This window comes from Camelus dromedarius, chromosome 12 (assembly GCF_036321535.1).
Source record: "Camelus dromedarius isolate mCamDro1 chromosome 12, mCamDro1.pat, whole genome shotgun sequence".
Lineage (NCBI taxonomy): Eukaryota > Metazoa > Chordata > Mammalia > Artiodactyla > Camelidae > Camelus > Camelus dromedarius.
The window spans coordinates 90952-110043 of NC_087447.1; the positions used below are offsets into that span (position 1 = coordinate 90952).

The window sequence follows — 19092 nt, forward strand, 5'->3', positions numbered from 1 at the left end:
GCCATAAAAAAGAATAAAATAATGACATTTGCAGCAACACGGATGAACCTAGAGATTATCATATTAAGTGAAGTGAGACAGAGAAAGACAAATATATGATATCAATTATATGTAGAATCTAAAAATTGGTACAAATGAACTAATTTACAAAACAGAAACAGACTCACAGACATAGAAAACAAACTTATGGTTACCAAAGGGGAAAGAGGCAGGGATAAATTAGGAATTTGGGGCTTGCAGATACTAACTACTATATATAAAATACATAAAACAAGGTCCTATATAGCACAGGGAACTATATTCAATAGTTTGTAATACACTATAATAAAAAGAATATGAAAAAGAATATATATATAAATATATAACTGAATCACTCTGCTGTACACCAGAAACTAACACAACATTGTAAATCAACTACTTCAATAAAACACAAAACTCTTAGGTAGAATGGGCACCTCCATGGACCTTTTGCTCCTGGGGAAGGGCCAGCAGAACAGAGGCTCCCTGGACTCTGGGTTCCCTCCCCAAGTGCAGCTCTCAAGGCTCCTGATGGAAGCAGGACCAAACACAGGGATGACATACGGAGCCAGAAAGACAGTGACTGTCCCAGAGCCCCTGTTCTTGCAGACACACTCTCACAGAAGTGCTCACTCACACAAGTTCTCTCAGAGAGATACTGTGTTTATCTCCCGTGGCTGCTAAGCTAGTTACTATAAACTTGGTGGCTTAAAACAACACACACTTATTCCCTTACAGTTCTGGAGGTCGGAAGTCCAAAATCAGTTTCACTGGGCTGAGAGCCAGGTGTTGCTCGGCAGTGCTCCTTCCGGAGGCTCCAGGGGAGACCGCCTTCCCTCTCCAGCTGCATCTCCAGCTTCTGGAGCTGGGTTCCTTGGCTCGTGGCCCCTCCCTCTGTCTTCAAAACCAGTAGCCAACGTCTTGCCCCAGTGTCACACTGCCCTCTTCTTCTGTGCCCAATCTCCCTCTGTCTCCATCCTATGACACTTGTGATGATATTAAATAATAACAATCCAAGATAATCTCCCCATCTTAAGATCCTCAATTTTTTTCATAAATTTTTATTGAAATACAGTCAGTTTACAATGTTGTACCACTTTCTGGTGTACAGCACAGTGCTTCAGTCATATAGGAACATACATATTCTTTCTCACCGTAAGTTACTACAAGATGTTGAGTATACTTCCCTGTGCTCTGCAGTGTGAGCGTGTTGTTTAAGACCCTCAATTTAATCACATCTGCAAAGGCCTTTTTGGTGTATGAAGGAGCATTCACAGGTTCCAGGGACTAGGACCCGATATTATCAGGGACTGCTATTTACCCCACCACAAACACATCCGCACAAACACAGTATTAAGGTGGTCACACAGGCAGACGCAGACATACACACGCCCCACATTTCACATGGGCAGACACTGTCAATAGAAGCCCACATTCATGGGGTCACACGAAGCCACTTGTCAGTCACACGTACTCCTCAGGTCCAAACCTCTTCCCATCAGCCTGCTCCAGCCAGGTTTGGGAAACCACAGAACTCTTCCCTGTCCCATTATTTCTTGATCCCTAGGTGACAACTTTCCTTTCCCTGACAACACCGTGCAAATCCTTCCTTTGTTCTCAGTGTTCCCTCTACCTAGGAGACCCTCCCTCACCCTTGTCTTCAGAAGTTAATCTGTCTTGAGGCCTTAAACTTTAAGGTCTTGTTCTGAGTCAGCCACCTCCTCCATGCAGCCCACCTTGTTCTGCAGTTACCTGCTCACAGCCATGCCTTGCTGCCACACCCCACTGGTTTTCAGAGAACATGGAACGGTAGAAAATCAAAGGTCACTGAGCAGAGCTCTTAAAGGCTGGTGGTATGCAGGTGCCATAGTGCCTGAGTTTGGGAGCTTGGTGACTGCCGAACATCTCAGTGTTGCCTGAACTAGAGCACCTGGGTCTGGGGGCATGGACGGGACTAGACAATCTCCCTAGGACTTGACTCCAGTTAGCCTGGGCAGGGGTCACTTCTCTGATCCCCACCTCTGTTCCTGAGTGCTAGACTTAGGGGCCAGTCTTTGTGGACCAGCCAGAGGCCTCCTGCTCCAGGTAAGTGCTGGCTTTCAGAGCAGTCACTTGGGAATTAGCTGGTCTCAGCCCTCTGGGTCCTCTGCCTCACCCTACTGACTCCCTGGGACTTCACTCCCCACCCCCTTAGACACAACCCTCCCCCGCTGACCCCAGGCTCAGGATTCTAGGGACTCCATCCCCCAGAGGGTGTCTGTAGCTGTCTGTCTCCCACCAGGGGCTCAGTCTCAGTGGCTGGTACAAGGCCCCCAGGCTGGGCCCCACCAAAGGGTGCAGTGAGCACGGGTGTCCTGGGGAATTCAAGAACACAGCTTGGGCCAGAGGGGGAACTCTGGCCCCCTGCTGAGGCCAGCTCTGCTCCAGGCTGCTAGGGAAGAGAATGGAGGGAAGGGAGGGAGACGCAGGAGAGGGGAGAGCACAGGCCTTTGTAGACATCTCATCTGGGGCGTTTGACCTGGACCCGTGGAAGGTACCAGCGGGAAGGGAGGTGCAAAGCAGGAAGGAGCTCCCAGGGGCTTGGTTCAGCGGCGGCCAGCGCCTGCCGGGGAGTAACCCCACTTCACCACCAGGCCGCGACACAGTCGGCGGCAAAGCGATGGAACGCCTTGGAGCAAATCTCCTGGTGGGAGTCCTGGGAGGGGAGGACGACCGTCCCCCTGGAGCGCTACCAAGCTTGGCCTGGAGCCACCAGGCGAGATGCGAGCGCGTTTAAGACCCTGCGGATCTTGGGCGCCCCGCGTAGGGGTCGGGGGCGGCAGGGAGGGACAAGGGTCACTGGGGCGCAGCACAGGTGCTAACGCCGTGCGCCCGCCCGCAGCATGGAGCCCGGCGCTGCCTCTGGCGCTGCCCGCGAGCTGCTCCTGGCTGCTCTCGAAGACCTGAGCCAGCAGCAGCTGAAGCGCTTCCGCCACAAGTTGCGGGACGCGCCGCTGGACGGCCGCAGCATTCCCTGGGGGCGGCTGGAGAATGCGAACGCCGTGGACCTTGCGGAGGAGCTGATCAACTTCTACGGACCAGAGCCCGCGCTGGACGTGGCCCGAAAGACCTTGAAGAGGGCGGACGTGCGCGACGTGGCGGCGAGGCTCAAGGAGCAGCGGCTGCAGAGTGAGCGTGGGGGTGGGGGTGGGGATTTCCCTGGGTCCCTGCCCCTCCTTTCTCCTGCCTGTGCAGAGTCCTGGCCAAAGGCCCCCTTCCTTCTGCTTCCCCAGAAAAGCAGTGACGCGCCTCCGGCCTGGGCACATTTCACCCACAAACTCGCGGGTCTCGGGGCTGGAATCCTGCTTGAGGCCCCGACCCCCGATTGCGCCCCGCCCCACACCGCACACTTGGTGAGGGGGTCTCACCTCAGTTCTCCCTTCCAGGGCTCGGCCCCAGCTCCTCCGCGCTGCTCTCCGTGTCTGGTAGGTCGTTCTAGGTGGGAGGGGGAAGTCCCGAGCTGTCCTGGGGCCGTGAGCACTGGGCTTGGCTCACGAGTGCCCTCGACGCCTCTCGGAGGTTCCCAACAGCTGGTCCCAGGGAGAAGCGGGTGTGCGAAGGCCGGCGGGAGTGAGGGTCGGGGTGGGGGGAGGCGATGGTGCAACAGGGGAAACTGAGGACTGAGCCCGGTGGGGAGGGCAAAGGGCCCCAGAGGGTCGGCCGGCACAGCCCGTCTCATCCTCGGCCCGCGGTTCTCTCCTCTGTCCCTCCCCTCCCTACCCCCAGAGTACAAGAAGAAATACCGAGAGCACGTGCTGCGGCAGCACGCCAAGGTGAAGGAGAGGAACGCCCGCTCCGTGAAGATCACCAAGCGCTTCACCAAGCTGCTCATCGCGCCCGAGAGCGCTGTCCCGGAGCACGCGGCTCAGGAGCCTGCAGAGGAGCCGGAGAGGGAACGCGCCCGACGTTCGGACACGCACACCTTCAATCGCCTGTTCCGACGCGACGAGGAGGGCCAGAGACCGCTGACCGTGGTGCTGCAGGGCCCGGCGGGCATCGGCAAAACCATGGCGGCCAAGAAAATTCTGTACGACTGGGCGGCGGGCAAGCTGTACCACGGCCAGGTGGACTTCGCCTTCTTCATGCCTTGCCGCGAGCTACTGGAGCGACCGGGCACGTGCAGCCTGGCCGACCTCATCCTAGACCAGTGCCCCGATCGCAGCGCGCCGGTGAGGCAGATGCTAGCGCAGTCCGAGAGGCTGCTCTTCATTCTGGATGGCGTGGATGAACTGCCGGCGTTGGGGTCTGCCGAGACCGCGCCCTGCATAGACCCCTTTGAAGTCGCGAGCGCCGCAGGGGTGCTGGGCGGCCTGCTGAGCAAGGTGCTGCTGCCTGAGGCCCGCCTGCTGGTGACCACACGCGGCGCCGCCCCCGGGAAGCTGCAGGGCCGTCTGTGCTCACCGCAGTGCGCCGAGGTGCGCGGCTTCTCCGACAAGGACAAGAAGAAGTACTTCTACAAGTTCTTCCAGGATGAGTGGAGGGCGGAGCGTGCCTACCGCTTCGTGAAGGAGAATGAGACCCTGTTCTCGCTGTGCTTCGTGCCCTTCGTGTGCTGGATCGTGTGCACCGTGCTGCGCCAGCAGCTCGAGCTCGGCCAGGACCTGTCGCGCACCTCCAAAACCACCACGTCAGTGTACCTGCTTTTCATCTCCAGCGTCCTGAGATCCGCGCCCGCTGCGGACGGGCGCCGGGTGCAGGACGAGCTGCGCAAGCTGTCCCGCCTGGCCCGTGAAGGCGTCCTCCGGCGCAGGGCGCAGTTTTCCGAGAAGGACCTGGAACGACTGGAGCTTCGTGGCTCCAAAGTCCAGACACTGTTTCTCAGCAGGAAGGAGCTGCCAGGAGTGCTGGAGACCGAGGTCACCTACCAGTTCATGGACCAGAGCTTCCAGGAGTTCTTTGCTGCGCTGTCCTACCTGCTGGAGGACGAAGGGGCCCCCAGGGCACCCCTTGGTGGCGTAGGGGCACTTCTGCGGGGGGACGCAGAGCTGCGCTGCCACCTCGCGCTCACTATTCGCTTTCTCTTCGGACTGCTGAGCGCGGAGAGGATGCAGGACATTGAGTGCCACTTTGGCTGCGCAGTTTCAGAGCGGGTGAAGCAGGATGTCCTGAGGTGGGTGCAGGACCAGGGTCAGGACTGCCCTAGGAGGGTGACAGAGGGGACGGAGAAGACCCAAGTGCTCCAGGGCGCTGAGGAGCCAGAGGAGGAGGAGGGCGAGGAGCTCAACTACCCGCTGGAGCTGCTGTACTGCCTCTATGAGACCCAGGAGGATGCCTTCGTGTGCCAGGCCCTGCGTGGCCTCCCAGAGCTGGTCCTGGAGCGAGTGCACCTGAGTCGAATGGATCTGGCCGTCCTGAGCTACTGCATTCGGTGCTGCCCAGCGGGACAGGCACTGCGGCTGGTTAGCTGCAGGCTGGCCGCTGCACAGGAGAAGAAAAAGAAGAGCCTAATGAAGCGGCTCCAGGGCAGCCTGGGTGGGAGCTCGTGAGTCTCCAGGGCAGGGATGCCCTCTTTTGCAGGTCTTCTGTGTGGGTCATGCATGTCAGTGCATGCTTATCACCTGAGTGTCCATCTGGGCCTGGGGAGTGTGTCCAGACCTGATGCCTGTTCCACCAGAGGAGAGGCACGACTTCAGGACTGGTTCTCCCCACCCCCTTGCAAGGCCGCCTCCTGGTGTCCATCTTCTTCCCCAGGGGTCCTCACCATACTCACCCCCCAGCATCCATATCCAAGGCAAACCTCCCAGCACCAAAACGTGGCTCTGACCCACACTCCCCTCTGCCACGATGTTTTCTCATAATAAGTTCTAGAATCCGCCATGCCTGCTGTGCCCTGAGCCTTTGCACCTGCTGTTCCCTCCATCCAGAGCACTCTGTTCACTGCCTATCCTCAAAGTCTCTCCAGGTTCCCCCAACTGGCTGGAGGCCATTTTGGCCTCAGAAGTGCCCCACTGACTACTGCATGCCGTGACATCTGCCCATGCCTGCCTCCTCCACCAGCTCTTGAGGTCCTCCAAGGCAAAGCCTGTGCCATTTTTCTGTGCACTTAATTCCAGCCCAGCACTGGACCTGGGTGCTCAGCATCTGCTGGGAGAATGCATGTCAGGACACTGACAGGGGCTGGGCTGAGGAGGCCCATTGCAGGCGCAAGGACAGGCCCACGCTGGGTATGCAGGTGGCATGCCCCACGGGACTCACACAGACAGCTTCAGTGAGGAGACACATGCGTGGGGGCACAGATGAGTGGTTTCACTCTGGGTTTGGGCTGAAGGGGGAGGAGGGGTCCTGGCCCATCTTGGGGTGAGGGCAGAAGCAGCTGCAACACCTCAGGACCACAGGAAGGAGGTCTTGATAGGAGTGAGGGGTTAGAAGGGGCCAGGAGGCTTCACCTTCTTTTCTCTCTTAGTAGCTCTCAAGCCACCATAAGAAAACCCTTGGGCTCTCCACTGCGTCCACTCTGCGAGGCCATGATGGACCAACAGTGTGGTCTAAATAGCCTGACGTGAGTGACCATGCCCATCCCCTTCCCTGGAAGGCACAGAGGTGTGGCCCTGTCTGGGGGCGGCCGAGGGAACAGGCTGAGAATCTGTGTCCTCTGGTGTCCTGTGCCGGGGTGGACAGGCTCTGCCCACACGGGACAGAGGAGGGAAGGCGGAACTCCATCACAGCTCAGGTGCTGGTTAGGATGGAGGATTTGGCTCCAGTCTGAGTGGGGTACAGCTAAACACTCTGAGGGAGGGATGAAGCTGGCCAGAATGTATTTTCCTCCCGAGGAAGGCTGCCAGTGTTCCTGGATATTGCCGGGAGGTCCCTCTGGACTCTTAGAAGCAGTTGTGGAAGGTGCTCAGGCACAGGCTCTGGGCCAGTCTGCCTGATTCTCATCCTCTCCCGGGAAATGGAGCCCAGAAGCTCCCACCACAGAAGGTGGATGTGAGAGTCAGTGAGGCAGGACTTAGTACGTCACCTTTCCAATTGCTGTCAGCTACCATCAAGTACGGAAAGTAAGCAAGAAGGCAGGAGCGTGCACTGATGGGCACGGCCAAAGAGGTAGTCACATGTCGACGCTGACACGGTGACGCAGCTTGACAGAGACACACAGGGAGCCAAGACGGAGACCAGCTCACGTGGGCCGTCAATTCTGCCGCTAAACTACATGCATAACGATGTTCATCACAGCATTACTTATAACAGCAAAAAAGCAGAACTGACACAACTACCAGCTGTCAGGGACGGGCTGACTAAGCTCTGCCCACCTGTCCCCAAGCGGTGGTCGCAGGGAGTCAGACAGGGCGAGGGTAAGGGCTCTTATCAGCTCGTCCGAAAGCTCGTGGAGACTATACAGAGGGAAACTGGGAGGTGCCGTCCAGCCACTGCACACATGGTCATGGCTCCCCAGGGATAGTCATGGTGACAAAGGGCGGGAGAAGCTCTGTGGGGCCCAGGGAGACAGGTGTGGCGCCAAACCATCTGCGTACTGCACCTCGGCCCCCAGGGAGAGGCAGTTGCCCAGCTGGGGAGTAGCCAAGAGGCAAACAGACTCCTGTACTTCTTGACCACAGGCTGTCCCACTGCAAACTCCCCGACTTGGTCTGCAGAGACCTCTCTGAGGCCCTGAGGGAGGCCCCTGCCCTGACGGAGCTGGGCCTTGTTTGCAACAGCCTCAGCGAGGCCGGCTTGCGTGTGCTGAGTGAGGGCCTGGCCTGGCCCCAGTGCCGGGTGCAGACGCTCAGGTGAGGCTCGGCCTGGAAGGGACCAAGGGAGGGGCGGCGGCTCCTACAGCAGCTCCTGAAGTCAACCCTCCCGCTAGGGTGCAGCAGCCCGGCCTCCAGGAAGCACTCCAGTACGTGGTGGGCGTGCTCCAGCATAGCCCAGCACTGACCACCCTGGATCTCAGTGGCTGCCAGCTGTCGGGACCCATGGTGACCTACTTGTGTGCTGCCCTGCAGTACCCAGGATGCCGCCTGCAGACCCTCAGGTAGAAGGAGGGGTGGGAAGGGTGCTGGGAACACAGACTGTCAACCCTGGGCTGGGGTGGGCGCCAGGGGCTTCCCCCGGACCCTAAAGAGGAGCCCCTCCCAGGACCCTCCTGAGTGGCCTCACTGAAACCCAGCCCCTGGAGCCTCACCCTCCAAACCCCTGGCCCCAGCCCTTGGCCTTGACCACTCTGCCACACCAAATATCCATCTTTTGTCTGCTGCCCTTGGCCACAGTCTGGGCCAGTGATCCCAACACTCTCTTGCTCCCCCGGAGGCTCTGGCCCCTAGTCCCTGCCCACTACCCCCATCTTCTGACAATCCCCCGGACTGGCCACCTCTTGTCACTGTGTGCCATTGGCATGACCCAGGTCAACAGCTCCATCACTATCCCCACACCCGCTCCCCTGTCACTGCCTCCCCAGAGCCCTGGCCTCCTCCCCCCGCCAACCTCGACTTCTGTCCTCTGCCCGTGGCTATAGCCTCACCTCCGTGGACCTGAGCGAGCAGTCATTGCAAGCACTGCGTGCCCTGGGGACAGCAAAGCCAGGACTGGTCATCACGCACCCGATGTTGGACAGCCACCCCGAGCCTCCCAAAGGATTCAACAGTACCCTCTGAGGCCCTGAAGGCCAGGCTTGCGGAGGACTCTGTCAGCCCCACGGAGTAGTCCTCCCCAGTCCAGGGGCGAGAGGATGCTGCCCTCTGCTCTGAGCAGAGGGTCCTGGACAGGCAGACGGGAGACCCAGACAGACATGGCCCCTCACCTGGCCCTGGACAGGACCAGGACATGCCCCTTCCCCCACACCCTGGGGACAGGTTATGTCTCTGTCCCCCACACCCTGGGGACAGGTTATGTCTCTGTCCCCCACACCCAGGGGACTCCTCCCCCCAAACCCCCACCGCTGTTCCACCTACCTTCCTCTCCTGGGACCCTCCAGTCATCCCCATTATAGGCGCCCCCAGCAACAAGAGTGATGGCTGAGAGCTCCCAGCAACTGGGCACCTTCCATGGCAGGGCCTGTACCTGCTGATCCCAGCACTGGGTGACCCCTTCACTGACCCTGCCCCCAGGCACAGTATGGGCTCCCACAGCCCCACAGTGCTGCTCCCAGCCACAGGCGATCAAGCAGGGCTGCCCTGGGCTGAAAGTAGGTAGGCCACTGTCCCTCAGGAATTTGGGTCTTGGCATTAGGAATGAAGCCATCCCTGAGGCTGTGTGGTCCGAGTACAGAGGTGTCCACACGCTGTCTGAGGTCTTCAGGACAGAGACCACAGGAGTAGAGATGGAGCAGTGGTCCTTAGCTCAGGATGTGGGTTGTGATGGCACTGGTGGTGGGCAGCGCCCCAGGCACTGAAAATAAATTCTTTGGATTCACTTTTGTTGGTTGTTGCACTTGGCCGGGCACCTAACAGGTGCTCATAGTCTTTCCTTTGGGACCCAATCCATCTGAGTGGGGTGGAGTTTTAGCCCCATTTCACGGACGAAGAAACTGAGGCAGGAAGCTCTGAAGTGAGGCTTGGCCTCGATGGCAAGGCCAGCAGTGGACAGCTCCTGCGTCCTCAAGTCTCCTCTGCTCAGTCAGCTGCACTCGGCCAGCTTCTGAGATCCCAGTCCAGGTGGGAGGGAACCCTGGGGGTCAGCCCCTACATGTCCCAAAATTCCCCTTCCATAATCTATTTTCAAATGCACAAAACAGACAAAAAATCCCTGCCCACCTGGAGCTGGCATTCTGGGGAGCTGATAGCTGCTGTGGAGGCGGGGAAAGCAGGGTAAGAGGAGGAAAGTGGAGCCAGGGGCTTCCTGTCCCGGGTGAAGAGTTGGGGGAAACCTAGTTGAGACTGAAAGAGAGTGGGGAGCAAGCCCCAAGGACGTCTTGGAGGAAGGGCAATGGAATAGCAAGGGTGAAGGCCGAGAAGGGGCCTGTCTCAGTCAGCTCAGCTCAGCTGCGATAACAGAATGCGTAGACCCAGGGGCTTGTCAGCAACAGAAGTTGGTTCTCACAGTTCTGGGGGCTGGGAAGTCCAAGGTCAAGATGCCATTCACTTTGGCTCCTGGCTGCAGAAGCAGCTCTGGCTGTGTCCTTCCCTGCATGACACTAACCCACTCTTGCCACTCTTGACCTAGCTGTGTCCCGAGGGCCCACCCCCGAGTACTGTCACGTTGGGGATTCGAATTCCCGGGTGGACTTTGGGGGACACATCCATCCATAACGGAGAGCAAGCTTGGGCAGGCACAGAAGCAGCAAGGAAGCTGGATGGCAGCGGTGGGTGGGGTCGGGAGGGGCTGCGTGCAGGGTCCTGCCAGTGAGGGCACCACTGCAGCTTCTGAGCAGAACCTAACCGCTCTCGGGGTGGCTGCAGCTCTGCTGACAAGGGTTGTAGGGGCAGGAGCAGGCACTCATCCAGGAGGACAGCCTGGTCTTACAGGTGGCAGGGCATGCAGCTGGTGAGAGCCGCACACCCGGGAAGGCAGGGCCCACAGGACTCGAGGATGGATGTGGGTGTGGGGACAGAGGGGGCTGTGCAGTGGACAGGTGAAGTCACCATCACCTGGGCTAGGGAGGCCACAGGAAGAGCAGTTTAGGGGATGGGTTAAATCTGAGTGCCTCTGGCTGGGGCACTGTGTGGTCGGAGTACAGTCATTCGGGTCAGGCCAGGGTTACACAAAGCTGAGATAGCCTAGGGCCTGTGACCTCCAGGGGGTGGGGGTGGGGGCAAGTAGGGAGACGGAGCATGAGAGGAGAGGCTGGGGAGAGCCAGAAAGTGAGATCGGGACTAAGGCAGGAAGGATGAGGACGGCCAGTGTCACCCTTGGGGGAGGGGGGAAGCTCAGGGAAAGAGGCAAGAGCCGGAGACAGGAGAGGGGCCACCTCAGCTGAAGGCCCCGGTTCCTCTCAGATCCACCCTTGGAGAAATCTCAGGTCAAAGTTCCAACAGGCTCCTGGCACAAGTTCCCGCGAGTCCGACCTGTGCACTGGTCCGCCGGTCGGGCAGGAGGGACGGTGGAGGCTGCGCAGCCCGCCGGGCCCCGCCCCGGAGGTGGGGCTCGGCCTTCCCTCCCGCCCCGCGCCGCCCTGGGGCGGGGACCGCGCGGCCTTCCGGGAGACTCAACCCTGCAGGCGACTTCTCTCTACGGTCCCAGAGGGGCGGCACCGACCCAGCTGGAGCCAAGGTACACGGCAGGCCTGCGGCGAGCCCCGGAGCCCTGCCTGCCGTCGGCAGCCTGCATCCCCGAACTCCTGCACACAACCCACCCGGGCCCAGCCTGGCCGAGGCCTCCTCGCTTCCTGGCCAGCAAGACCCATTCGTGGGTGTGGGGCTTGGAGGGAGCTGGAAGGGTTAGGATTGAGGTCCTAAAGTGGGAGTCTGTGGTCTCAGTTGGGTCCATGGAGATCAATATTGGGGGGGGGGGGGCGGTGTTGAGCATCCCTGAAGATTCAGGGTGTTTCCTGGGGTGGCTTAAGAGTGGGGGGTCTGGAAAATCAGGGCTTCCCAGGTGGGCCTACAATTCTCCCACCATCTGTGTGGGCATCAGCCAAGTTCCAAGGCAGGTTTTAGGGTTTACAGTCAGAAGAGGAAGTCCCTGCCGTTGAGAGGCCTCTGACTCCCCCCTTTTCCAGGCCACTCCACTGTGCAAGCCTTTCCATGGAGGATGCCGGCAAGAACCCCACCATATTCTCTGCCCATTCTCTGCCCAGTGACCCCCGGCTCTTGGCCACTGTGACCAACGCATACTTGGGCACACGCGTGTATCATGATACACTGCATGTGAGCGGCGTGTACAATGGGGCTTGTGGGGACACGCACCGGGCCATTCTGCCCAGTCCCCTCAATGTCAAGCTGGAGGTCCCTGCAGGGACAGGAGAGCAGCTGACCAAGACCTTTGCCCTGGACACTAACACAGGTAGCCACTGCCTGTCCTGCCCCCACAGCCCCCACCATTGTCCCAGGGAATGGAGAACTGACAGAGGTCCCGTGCTGGCACCTCCTCACTCAGGATGGCCGACTCCCAGAGAAAAGGAGGCCCTGAGAGGCCACTTTGTGAGGCCTTCAGCCCAGTGGGCCTCCTGGACTGGCCTGAGCCTGGGGTCCCCTATGCAGCTGTAACTTCCCAGACAAGGCAGCTGGGGCTTGGAGGTAGAGATACCTTACTAGGGGAGAGACGGACTCCACTCCCAGCCCAGAAAGGCCAGCAGCTCTGAAACTGTCCTCAGTGGCCCAAAGTGGGGTGTGCAAGTTGCTGTGTCCTCCCCAGGCTCCTTTCTGCACACCCTGGAGGGCCCCCGCTTCCGGGCCTCTCAGCGCATCTATGCCCACCGCACACTGCCTCACGTCCTGGCCTTCAGTGTGTCCATCACCCGCTTGGCTGCAGGAAGCTGGCCCGTCACAGTGCTGCTGCAGTCAGCCTTCTCCCCAGAAAGCCCGGACCTGGACCTGCATCTGGGTCCTGACTTCCAGGGAGCCCGGTGAGTAGGGGGCCGGGGCAGGCCGGGTGGCTGGAGGAGGGAGCCTGTCCCTGAGACACAGCCGTGCACTTGCAGGTACGTGTACGGCCGCACACTCACGTCTGAGCAGCCAGGGGGGCCACAGCAGGAGGTGCACATGCTGTGGTCACCAGTGCCCCCAGCCTTGACTCTTAGGGAAGGGGAGGAGGTGGGGACATGGGAGTTCCTGACGGTGGTGGGTGGCAGCCAAGCAGAGGCCCAGGCCTGCCTCTCCGACGCCTTGCACCTGCAGGCCCAGGGCACTCTTTACACAGCCCATGCCCAGGCCTGGGCTCAGCTCTGGGCAGACTGTGGGCTGGACGTGGTGGGGCCCCTGCCCCTGCGCCAGGCCCTGCGTGGGGCCCTCTACTACCTGCTCAGTGCCCTGCCCCAGCCCGGTGCCCCGCATTATGTCTGCCATGGCCTCAGCCCTGGGGGCCTCTCCAACGGGAGCCGCGAGGAATGCTACTGGGGCCACGTCTTCTGGGACCAGGTGGGCACGCTTCACCCCTGACACGCACCTGCAGCAGGGCCAGCAGCACACAGATGAGGAGAGTCCTGTGGCTAAGGACAGGGCACTGCTGCTGCCTCTCCCTGCCTGGGACAGGGGCTGTGGCTGGGGAAGCACAGGGACCATGGCAGAGGGAAGGCTTCCTGGAGGAGGCAGTGTCTCAGTTGAAGGATGTGTAGGCATTTGGTGGAAAGGAGTGATTCGGGCCAGGGGACCAGAAGGTACAAAGGCCCAGAGCTAAGCGGGTGTATGGCACCCGGCCAGGGCAAGGGGTGCCCTCACCGAGGCAGGAGAGCAGCCGTAGAGGGATTGAGGAGGCCACGGACACTTTGCCTGGGGAAGGACAGGGACAGAGGTGTGTTCTGGAGAGAGCTGTGGCTGCTGAGTGGAGGGAGGGTGGAGGAAGGTGAGGCCTGAGACAGGAGCGGGGCCCAGAGGCAGCAGGGATTGGGTGACCACTGGGCTTGGGAGAGTCCAGAGTGCTGCTCCCACGCCACCTGGTGCCAGAGGAGCCTGTGCTGGGGCTCCCTTTACAGGTGAGGCTCAGAGAAGCTGAGTCATTCCCTCTCGTCAGGCAGCCAGTGAGCAACAGAGTAGCCCCCCACCCCATCCCACTCCCTAGGCTGCCCACGCCCAGATCCTGGCCCCAGCCCAGATGCCAGATGGGGACACGAAGTGCTGGGCTGGGGACCAGGCCTGAGGAGCAACTGGGCTGCAGATGGGGCCTTGTGGTTGGCAGGTGGAGGGTCCAGGACAGACCCGAGTTGGCAGTGGAGGAGGGGCTGCCAAGGAGGCAGTGAGAGCAGGGGTTGCTCAGAGCCCCCAGGGAAGGTGGGGGAGAGGGGTGAGAGCTCCACTCCAGGGACTCCTCTGCTGTGCTCACAGGACCTCTGGATGCTCCCCAATATCCTGATGTTCCACCCCGAGGCTGCCAGGGCTCTCCTGGAGTACCGCATCCGGACACTGGGCGGGGCCCTGAACAATGCCCGGGACCTGGGCTTCCAGGTGAGGGGGACCTGGGCACCCAGCCTATGGGGCCCCCTCCCATGGCCCTCCCAAGCCTACATCCCTCACCCCAGACCCCTCTGCGGGTGGGCTTAGCAACATTCCCCAGCCTGTATGCACGTGTGGGAAGAACAGCCTGACTGGGAGCCGGCTGGGGTCCACTCAGGGCCCTGCCATAGGGCAAGCATGCAGCGGAAACTAGGCAGAAGCCACCTGGCCCATGGTGGGGACTCAGAGCAGCAGGCCCCACAAGGGCACCCGGGACAAGTGGGTCCCCCACCTCTGTCTGCCCTCCATGGCTGAAGGCTGACAGCATCAGGAAATGGGCCAGCTAACCCCTGGCCCTGAGAACAGCATCAAGTCTGCTCCATCCCCCCAACCCCGCAGGGAGCCAAGTTTGCCTGGGAGAGCGCAGGCTCTGGCCTGGAGGTGTGCCCCGAGGCCATTTATGGGACCCAGGAGCTCCACATCAACGGGGCCGTGGTGCTGGCCTTCCAGCTGTACTACCACGCCACCCAGGTGAGGGGTCACTGTGCCCACCGGGTGTGACCTCCCACCCAGCGGGGCCACACCCTCTCGCGCTGCCCTGACTTCCTGTCTGGGGCCAGTCCCTTGGAGTGTCTCGGAGCTGGGTGTTCATTTCCGGGCATTCAGAGGGTGGGTGTTGGCAAGAAATGCAGTGACCAGTGGGAGCTAGAACCACAGGTCCTGTGGCTTCTGGCCCACCCTCTCCTGCTCCCCAGGACCTGCAGCTCTTCCGAGAGGCTGGTGGCTGGGATGTGGTCAGTGCCGTGGCTGAGTTTTGGTGCAGCCGTGTCGAGTGGAATCCTGGGGACGAGAAGTACCACCTGAAGGGTAAGAGCGTGAGGAAGGTGGAAGGTCGGGGCAGGAGGCACGTGGATGATGGAGGGGAAAGCGGCAGGAGAGTGGAGGGTCACGGGGCGGGGCTGGAGAGTGATTTCTGGCACCTGGTGTTGCCAGCCCCATGCTGGCTGCCGGCACCAGGAGCCGGGCCCTGAGACCCTGCACTAAACATCGTCCTGCACTGTGTGCCCAGGAGTCATGCCGCCTGATGAGTATCATTCAGGAGTTGACAACTCCGTGTACACCAACGTCCTGGTCCAGAACAGGTCAGACCCAGGAGTCCCCCAGCCTCTACTCTGCAGGGGGCCAGCAGGAGTGCCGGGGCTGCAGCCCCCTGTCCCCTTTCTGCTCCTAGCCTGCACTTTGCTGCTGCTCTGGCACAGGACCTGGGTCGGCCCATTCCCAACCAGTGGCTGGTGGTGGCTGATAAGATCAAGGTGCCCTTTGACCCGAAGCTGAACTTCCACCCTGAATTTGATGGGTACCAGCCTGGTGAGTGGACTCCGAGCTCCTTCAAGGCCCCTCTCCCCTCCCACAGGACCTCGTTTCCACCCTGGATGCCTCCTTCCCAATAGAGTTGTCCCCACCCTCCCCCCACCCCATCTGCAGCACCTGTCCCCTCACCCCCAGGAGAGGAGGTGAAGCAGGCAGATGTCGTGCTGCTGGGGTACCCTGTCCCCTTCCCCCTAAGTCCTCAGGTTCGCAAGAAAAACCTGGAGTTCTATGAGCCTGTAACATCCCCCCAGGGCCCGGCCATGACCTGGGTAAGGAGACTGAGGGGTGATGGGTGGTGGTCTTCACGCGGCCCCAGCCCCGCCCCACTGGCCTGGTCTTACCTCCCCACGCAGTGGGCCTCACCCCATCATGTCCTCTGATCTCTGACCCCAGAGCATGTTTGCTGTGGGCTGGTTGGAGCTGAAGGACGCCAGGCGGGCGTGGGACCTCCTGGAGAAGAGCTTTCCCAACATCTCGGAGCCCTTCAAGGTCTGCCTGGCCCCAGCCTCAACCTACACGCTGACTGCGCCCTCCCCTTGTATGACTGCCTTGCCCCCTGCAGGTGTGGACGGAGAATGCAGACGGGTCGGGGGCCGTGAACTTCTTAACGGGCATGGGGGGCTTCCTGCAAGCGGCACTGTTCGGGTTCACGGGGTTCAGGTGAGTACAGTGGCCAGCGGAGGGCAATCGTCTGCCGCCACCTGCCCTCCGCACAGAAGCTTCCCCTCCCCCAGGATCACCCAGGCTGGTCTGACCTTCGACCCCATGTGTCCTGCGGGAGTCTCAGGAGTGTATGTCGCTGGCATCTCCTACCAGGGAAGCAAGCTTGACTTTTCCTTCTCCGAGGGCTCTGTGACAGTCGAGGTCATGGCCCGGTCAGGTCCATGGGCCCCTCCACTGGAGGCTGAGCTCTGGCCATCACAGGCTCGGCTCCCCCTGCCCCCAGGTAGGCAGCCACTCCCAGACCCACTCAGGGGTCCAGGACGTGTGACCCCCAAGGTAGCCCCCCAGTGTGTGCCCTCACTCCACAACGCCCACTCTCCCTGCAGGACACAAGATCTCCTTTCCCTGCTCAGCTGGCCGGATACAGAGGTCACGCCTGTAGGAAGCAGGGGCAGCAGGTTCTGCTCCAACAGTTTCCTGGGAGGATTTTTGGACTACATGAGACACCTGCCCCAGAGCCCACAAGACCCCCTCCAGCCCCACAGAGTCCCTCCTCCGGCCCTGACCTGCCCCTGCCCCCAGACGGCCAGGGCTCTTGGCTAACCCTAACCCTTCTGGCCACTCCCTCTGGAGGTGCCCCCAGCTGGCTGCACCCCCGTCCTCGATGCCCTCCTGGCCTGCCACCCACTTCCACCCTCCACCTGGCAGCCAGACTCACAGGTTCCAGGGAAAGTCTGGATTCTTTGGCCTAAGTTCAAGACGCTGCCTCTAGCCTGGGCGCCCCTCCCCCAGCCTAAACCCCATGGACGGGCAGCTTCCCTGCAGCCACGTCTGCTCCTGCCCCTCCGGGCTGACACCTGCACCTGCCCTCCCTTGGCGCCCCTTCCCTAGACGCCACAGGGTGAGCTGGGGGGGTGACGAACAGTTCTGCAGAGAAGACAGAGGCAGGTGTAGGCAGATGTGGACGGCAGGGAGGAGGGGTGTCGGGGAAGACTCAGTCTCCTGTGGGCTCACTCAGGACCCTGAGTCGCAGCTTTGCCGCAAAGGGCCTTCTGTGTCACACAGCAGCAGCAGGCGTGGCAGGGTCCAGGTGCCCTGGGCTGTTGTGGGGCCTCAGTGTCCTCCGTCCTGGCTCCTCTTGCCTCTGGGCCCCTTCGGTCGAGTGGCTGCCTCTGTCACATGCCTGCCCTCAGCCAGCAAGGGACGGAGTGGGACACCCAGCAGGATCCTGCATTTCCCTCTGACCGGCCAGAAGGGCTTGGGCCAGCTGTGTGTGAGTTCAAGGCCACGACCTGCGCAGGCTGCCCTCAGCGAGGCTCTGCCCACCCTCCCCCCGGGGCCTTCGCACATCAGACTTGGGCTCTCTGGGGTCTCCCGAGGATGAGGTCAGGTGGCGTCTGCCCTGAAATCTTGGTGAAGGCCGTGCACGAGGCACCAGATCTGCCTGAGGAATTAAAGTTCAGTGCTGGGCAAGCTTTGTCTGCTGCGAGGCGCTGCTGGGCTCCCTCCTGAAAGGGAGGATTTGAACCGGAGGCAGTTTCCCTTCCACTCGGGCCAGAACCACAGAACCTTGCCCATGTAGAGACGTCACATCTGCGTCTCCACCCTCCTTCGTCCTGGCTGTTCTCAGAGAGTTAGCCCCAGGTCTCCAAGAAGCAGCCACTGGGCAGACAAGCTGGAGGGACCAAGCCCCACAATGGAGAGGGTGAGGAGGGTGGGCGGAGGTCCGGCGTCACAGGGCTGCCTCCGTGCCACTGCAGGGACTGTGGCCTCCAGGCAGCTCACTGGCCAATGTGCAGGCTAGTGTCCTCGGAATAGTGCCTGTACCCTGCTGGGGCGCCCATGGGCTCTCCCTTAGCCTCCAGCAGTGCGGCAGAGGCCCAGACAGGTCTGTTAAAGCCAAGCGCGGTGGCCAGTGACCGTCCCCTTGGAGCGAACGCTCACCTTGCAGTCCTGGAGCCACATGTGTGCACAGGCATCGGGTTGGGGTGGTGTGTGGCCCTTCACCCCTGGGACCGATGTGACCTGATACTTGCTGTGTGGGTGCCGTGTATATGCGTCCACCTGCACGTGAAGTGGGGCAGCCCTCTGAGGGGCCTGACAGGGTGACAGTGCGTAGCCCATGGCAGCCAACTGCTTAAACTTGATCAGGGTCCCTCGACCTGCCCAGGAGATAGCCTGAGGCAGGAAGGGTTGCTGGTGACCTTCCCCTGCGTCTGATTTGACTGCATATTCTCTGTCCTCAGCACCTGGGCACAGGCTGGATAATCTCTGCTCCCTTCACCAAACATGGGCACTGGCAGACCACCATGCTTGGAGACATGTACCTGGCCATGCACAGGCTGACCCCCGCTCCCAGACTCTGTGTCCAGCATGAGCTGGTACCTTCCTGGGTCAAACCTGGAGCTTAGTGTTGGAACACTGTCTCCTTCCTGGTCCAAGCACTGGCCTTGTCCCTGGCCCAACCTGGGACTGGCGCCAGCATGGGCCAGTGCCATCTCCACCCCAGGCCCCTGCCAGCACAACCTCTGCCTTGGGCTGGCTCGAGCAGCACCAAGCAGCCGGGACTCATCTCTGAGGGCACACTGTTGGCTGTCAGAGAAGGGGGGCTACTCAGGGGGCTCCAGTTACATCAGCTAGACAGAGACCCACACCCCCAGCCCAGGCAGGGTGGGCAGGCAAAGAGGGCTCCCTGGGGAGGGAAGGGACCATGGGTGGAGTGCTCAAAGCCCTGCACCACCCTGTGATTAAGGTCCCTGCAATTAGCCTGCCCTGTCATTGGCCCAGCCACAGCCAGGCCCCAGGGGCCTCAGCCCCAGCCACACAGGGTGTGCGCGTGTGTTTAGCAATGCCCCCTCTGCCAGACTGCTGGGTCTGGGGTGGGGGGTGCACAAGGGAGATGAATTGATACGAGGACATGCACCTCGCACCCAGGACACTCAGAAAATGTCCTCACCCCCAAATTTCTCCCTCTCTGCACAGTTGTGTGTGTGTGTGTGTGTGTGTGTGTGTGTGTGTGTAGGATGTATGTGTGCACGGA

General features: G+C 60.8%; 2 protein-coding genes across 11 annotated transcripts; both read left to right on the plus strand.

The window, feature by feature from the left end:
• Positions 1 to 2125: 2125 nt before the first annotated feature.
• Positions 2126 to 9405, plus strand: NLRP6 (NLR family pyrin domain containing 6). 2 transcript variants are annotated; one of them, XM_010999557.3, is made up of 7 exons: positions 2126 to 3186; positions 3444 to 3482; positions 3784 to 5539; positions 6464 to 6556; positions 7614 to 7784; positions 7862 to 8029; positions 8510 to 9405. In XM_010999557.3, the coding sequence occupies exons 1-7, from the start codon at positions 2901 to 2903 to the stop codon at positions 8646 to 8648; spliced, it is 2652 nt and encodes an 883-aa protein (XP_010997859.2). In that variant the 5' UTR covers positions 2126 to 2900; the 3' UTR covers positions 8649 to 9405. The 2 variants fall into 2 exon arrangements, with proteins under 2 accessions (XP_010997859.2, XP_031304360.1); XM_031448500.2 differs by having other exon boundaries at positions 2899 to 3186; positions 6461 to 6556.
• Positions 9406 to 11098: 1693 nt separating this feature from the next.
• On the plus strand, positions 11099 to 17525 carry PGGHG (protein-glucosylgalactosylhydroxylysine glucosidase). Of its 9 annotated transcripts, none has more exons than XR_004135614.2 (14): positions 11099 to 11202; positions 11651 to 11934; positions 12286 to 12496; positions 12572 to 13007; positions 13911 to 14030; positions 14418 to 14549; positions 14774 to 14885; positions 15088 to 15160; positions 15250 to 15386; positions 15504 to 15658; positions 15783 to 15878; positions 15952 to 16049; positions 16206 to 16335; positions 16439 to 17525. XR_004135614.2 is itself a non-coding variant. In XM_031448028.2 (14 exons), the coding sequence occupies exons 2-14, from the start codon at positions 11676 to 11678 to the stop codon at positions 16492 to 16494; spliced, it is 2097 nt and encodes a 698-aa protein (XP_031303888.1). In that variant the 5' UTR covers positions 11099 to 11202; positions 11651 to 11675; the 3' UTR covers positions 16495 to 17525. The 9 variants fall into 9 exon arrangements, 6 of the variants coding, with proteins under 6 accessions (XP_031303888.1, XP_031303890.1, XP_031303889.1 ...); XM_031448028.2 differs by having other exon boundaries at positions 16124 to 16335; XM_031448030.2 differs by having other exon boundaries at positions 15525 to 15658; positions 16124 to 16335.
• The last annotated feature ends 1567 nt before the right edge of the window (positions 17526 to 19092 follow it).

What these genes read in the sequence shown, in the direction of transcription:
- NLRP6 (XM_031448500.2), top strand. Translation starts at nt 2,901, where the DNA reads ATGGAGCCCGGCGCTGCCTCTGGCGCTGCCCGCGAGCTGCTCCTGGCT. An exon ending in GGCAGCCTGGGTGGGAGCTC is followed by an intron (nt 5,540 to 6,460) that starts GTGAGTCTCCAG and finishes TTTCTCTCTTAG; the next exon opens with TAGCTCTCAAGCCACCATAA. An exon ending in TGCCGCCTGCAGACCCTCAG is followed by an intron (nt 8,030 to 8,509) that starts GTAGAAGGAGGG and finishes CCGTGGCTATAG; the next exon opens with CCTCACCTCCGTGGACCTGA.
- PGGHG (XM_031448028.2), top strand. Translation starts at nt 11,676, where the DNA reads ATGGAGGATGCCGGCAAGAACCCCACCATATTCTCTGCCCATTCTCTG. An exon ending in ACATCTCGGAGCCCTTCAAG is followed by an intron (nt 15,879 to 15,951) that starts GTCTGCCTGGCC and finishes TGCCCCCTGCAG; the next exon opens with GTGTGGACGGAGAATGCAGA. An exon ending in TCGGCTCCCCCTGCCCCCAG is followed by an intron (nt 16,336 to 16,438) that starts GTAGGCAGCCAC and finishes CTCTCCCTGCAG; the next exon opens with GACACAAGATCTCCTTTCCC.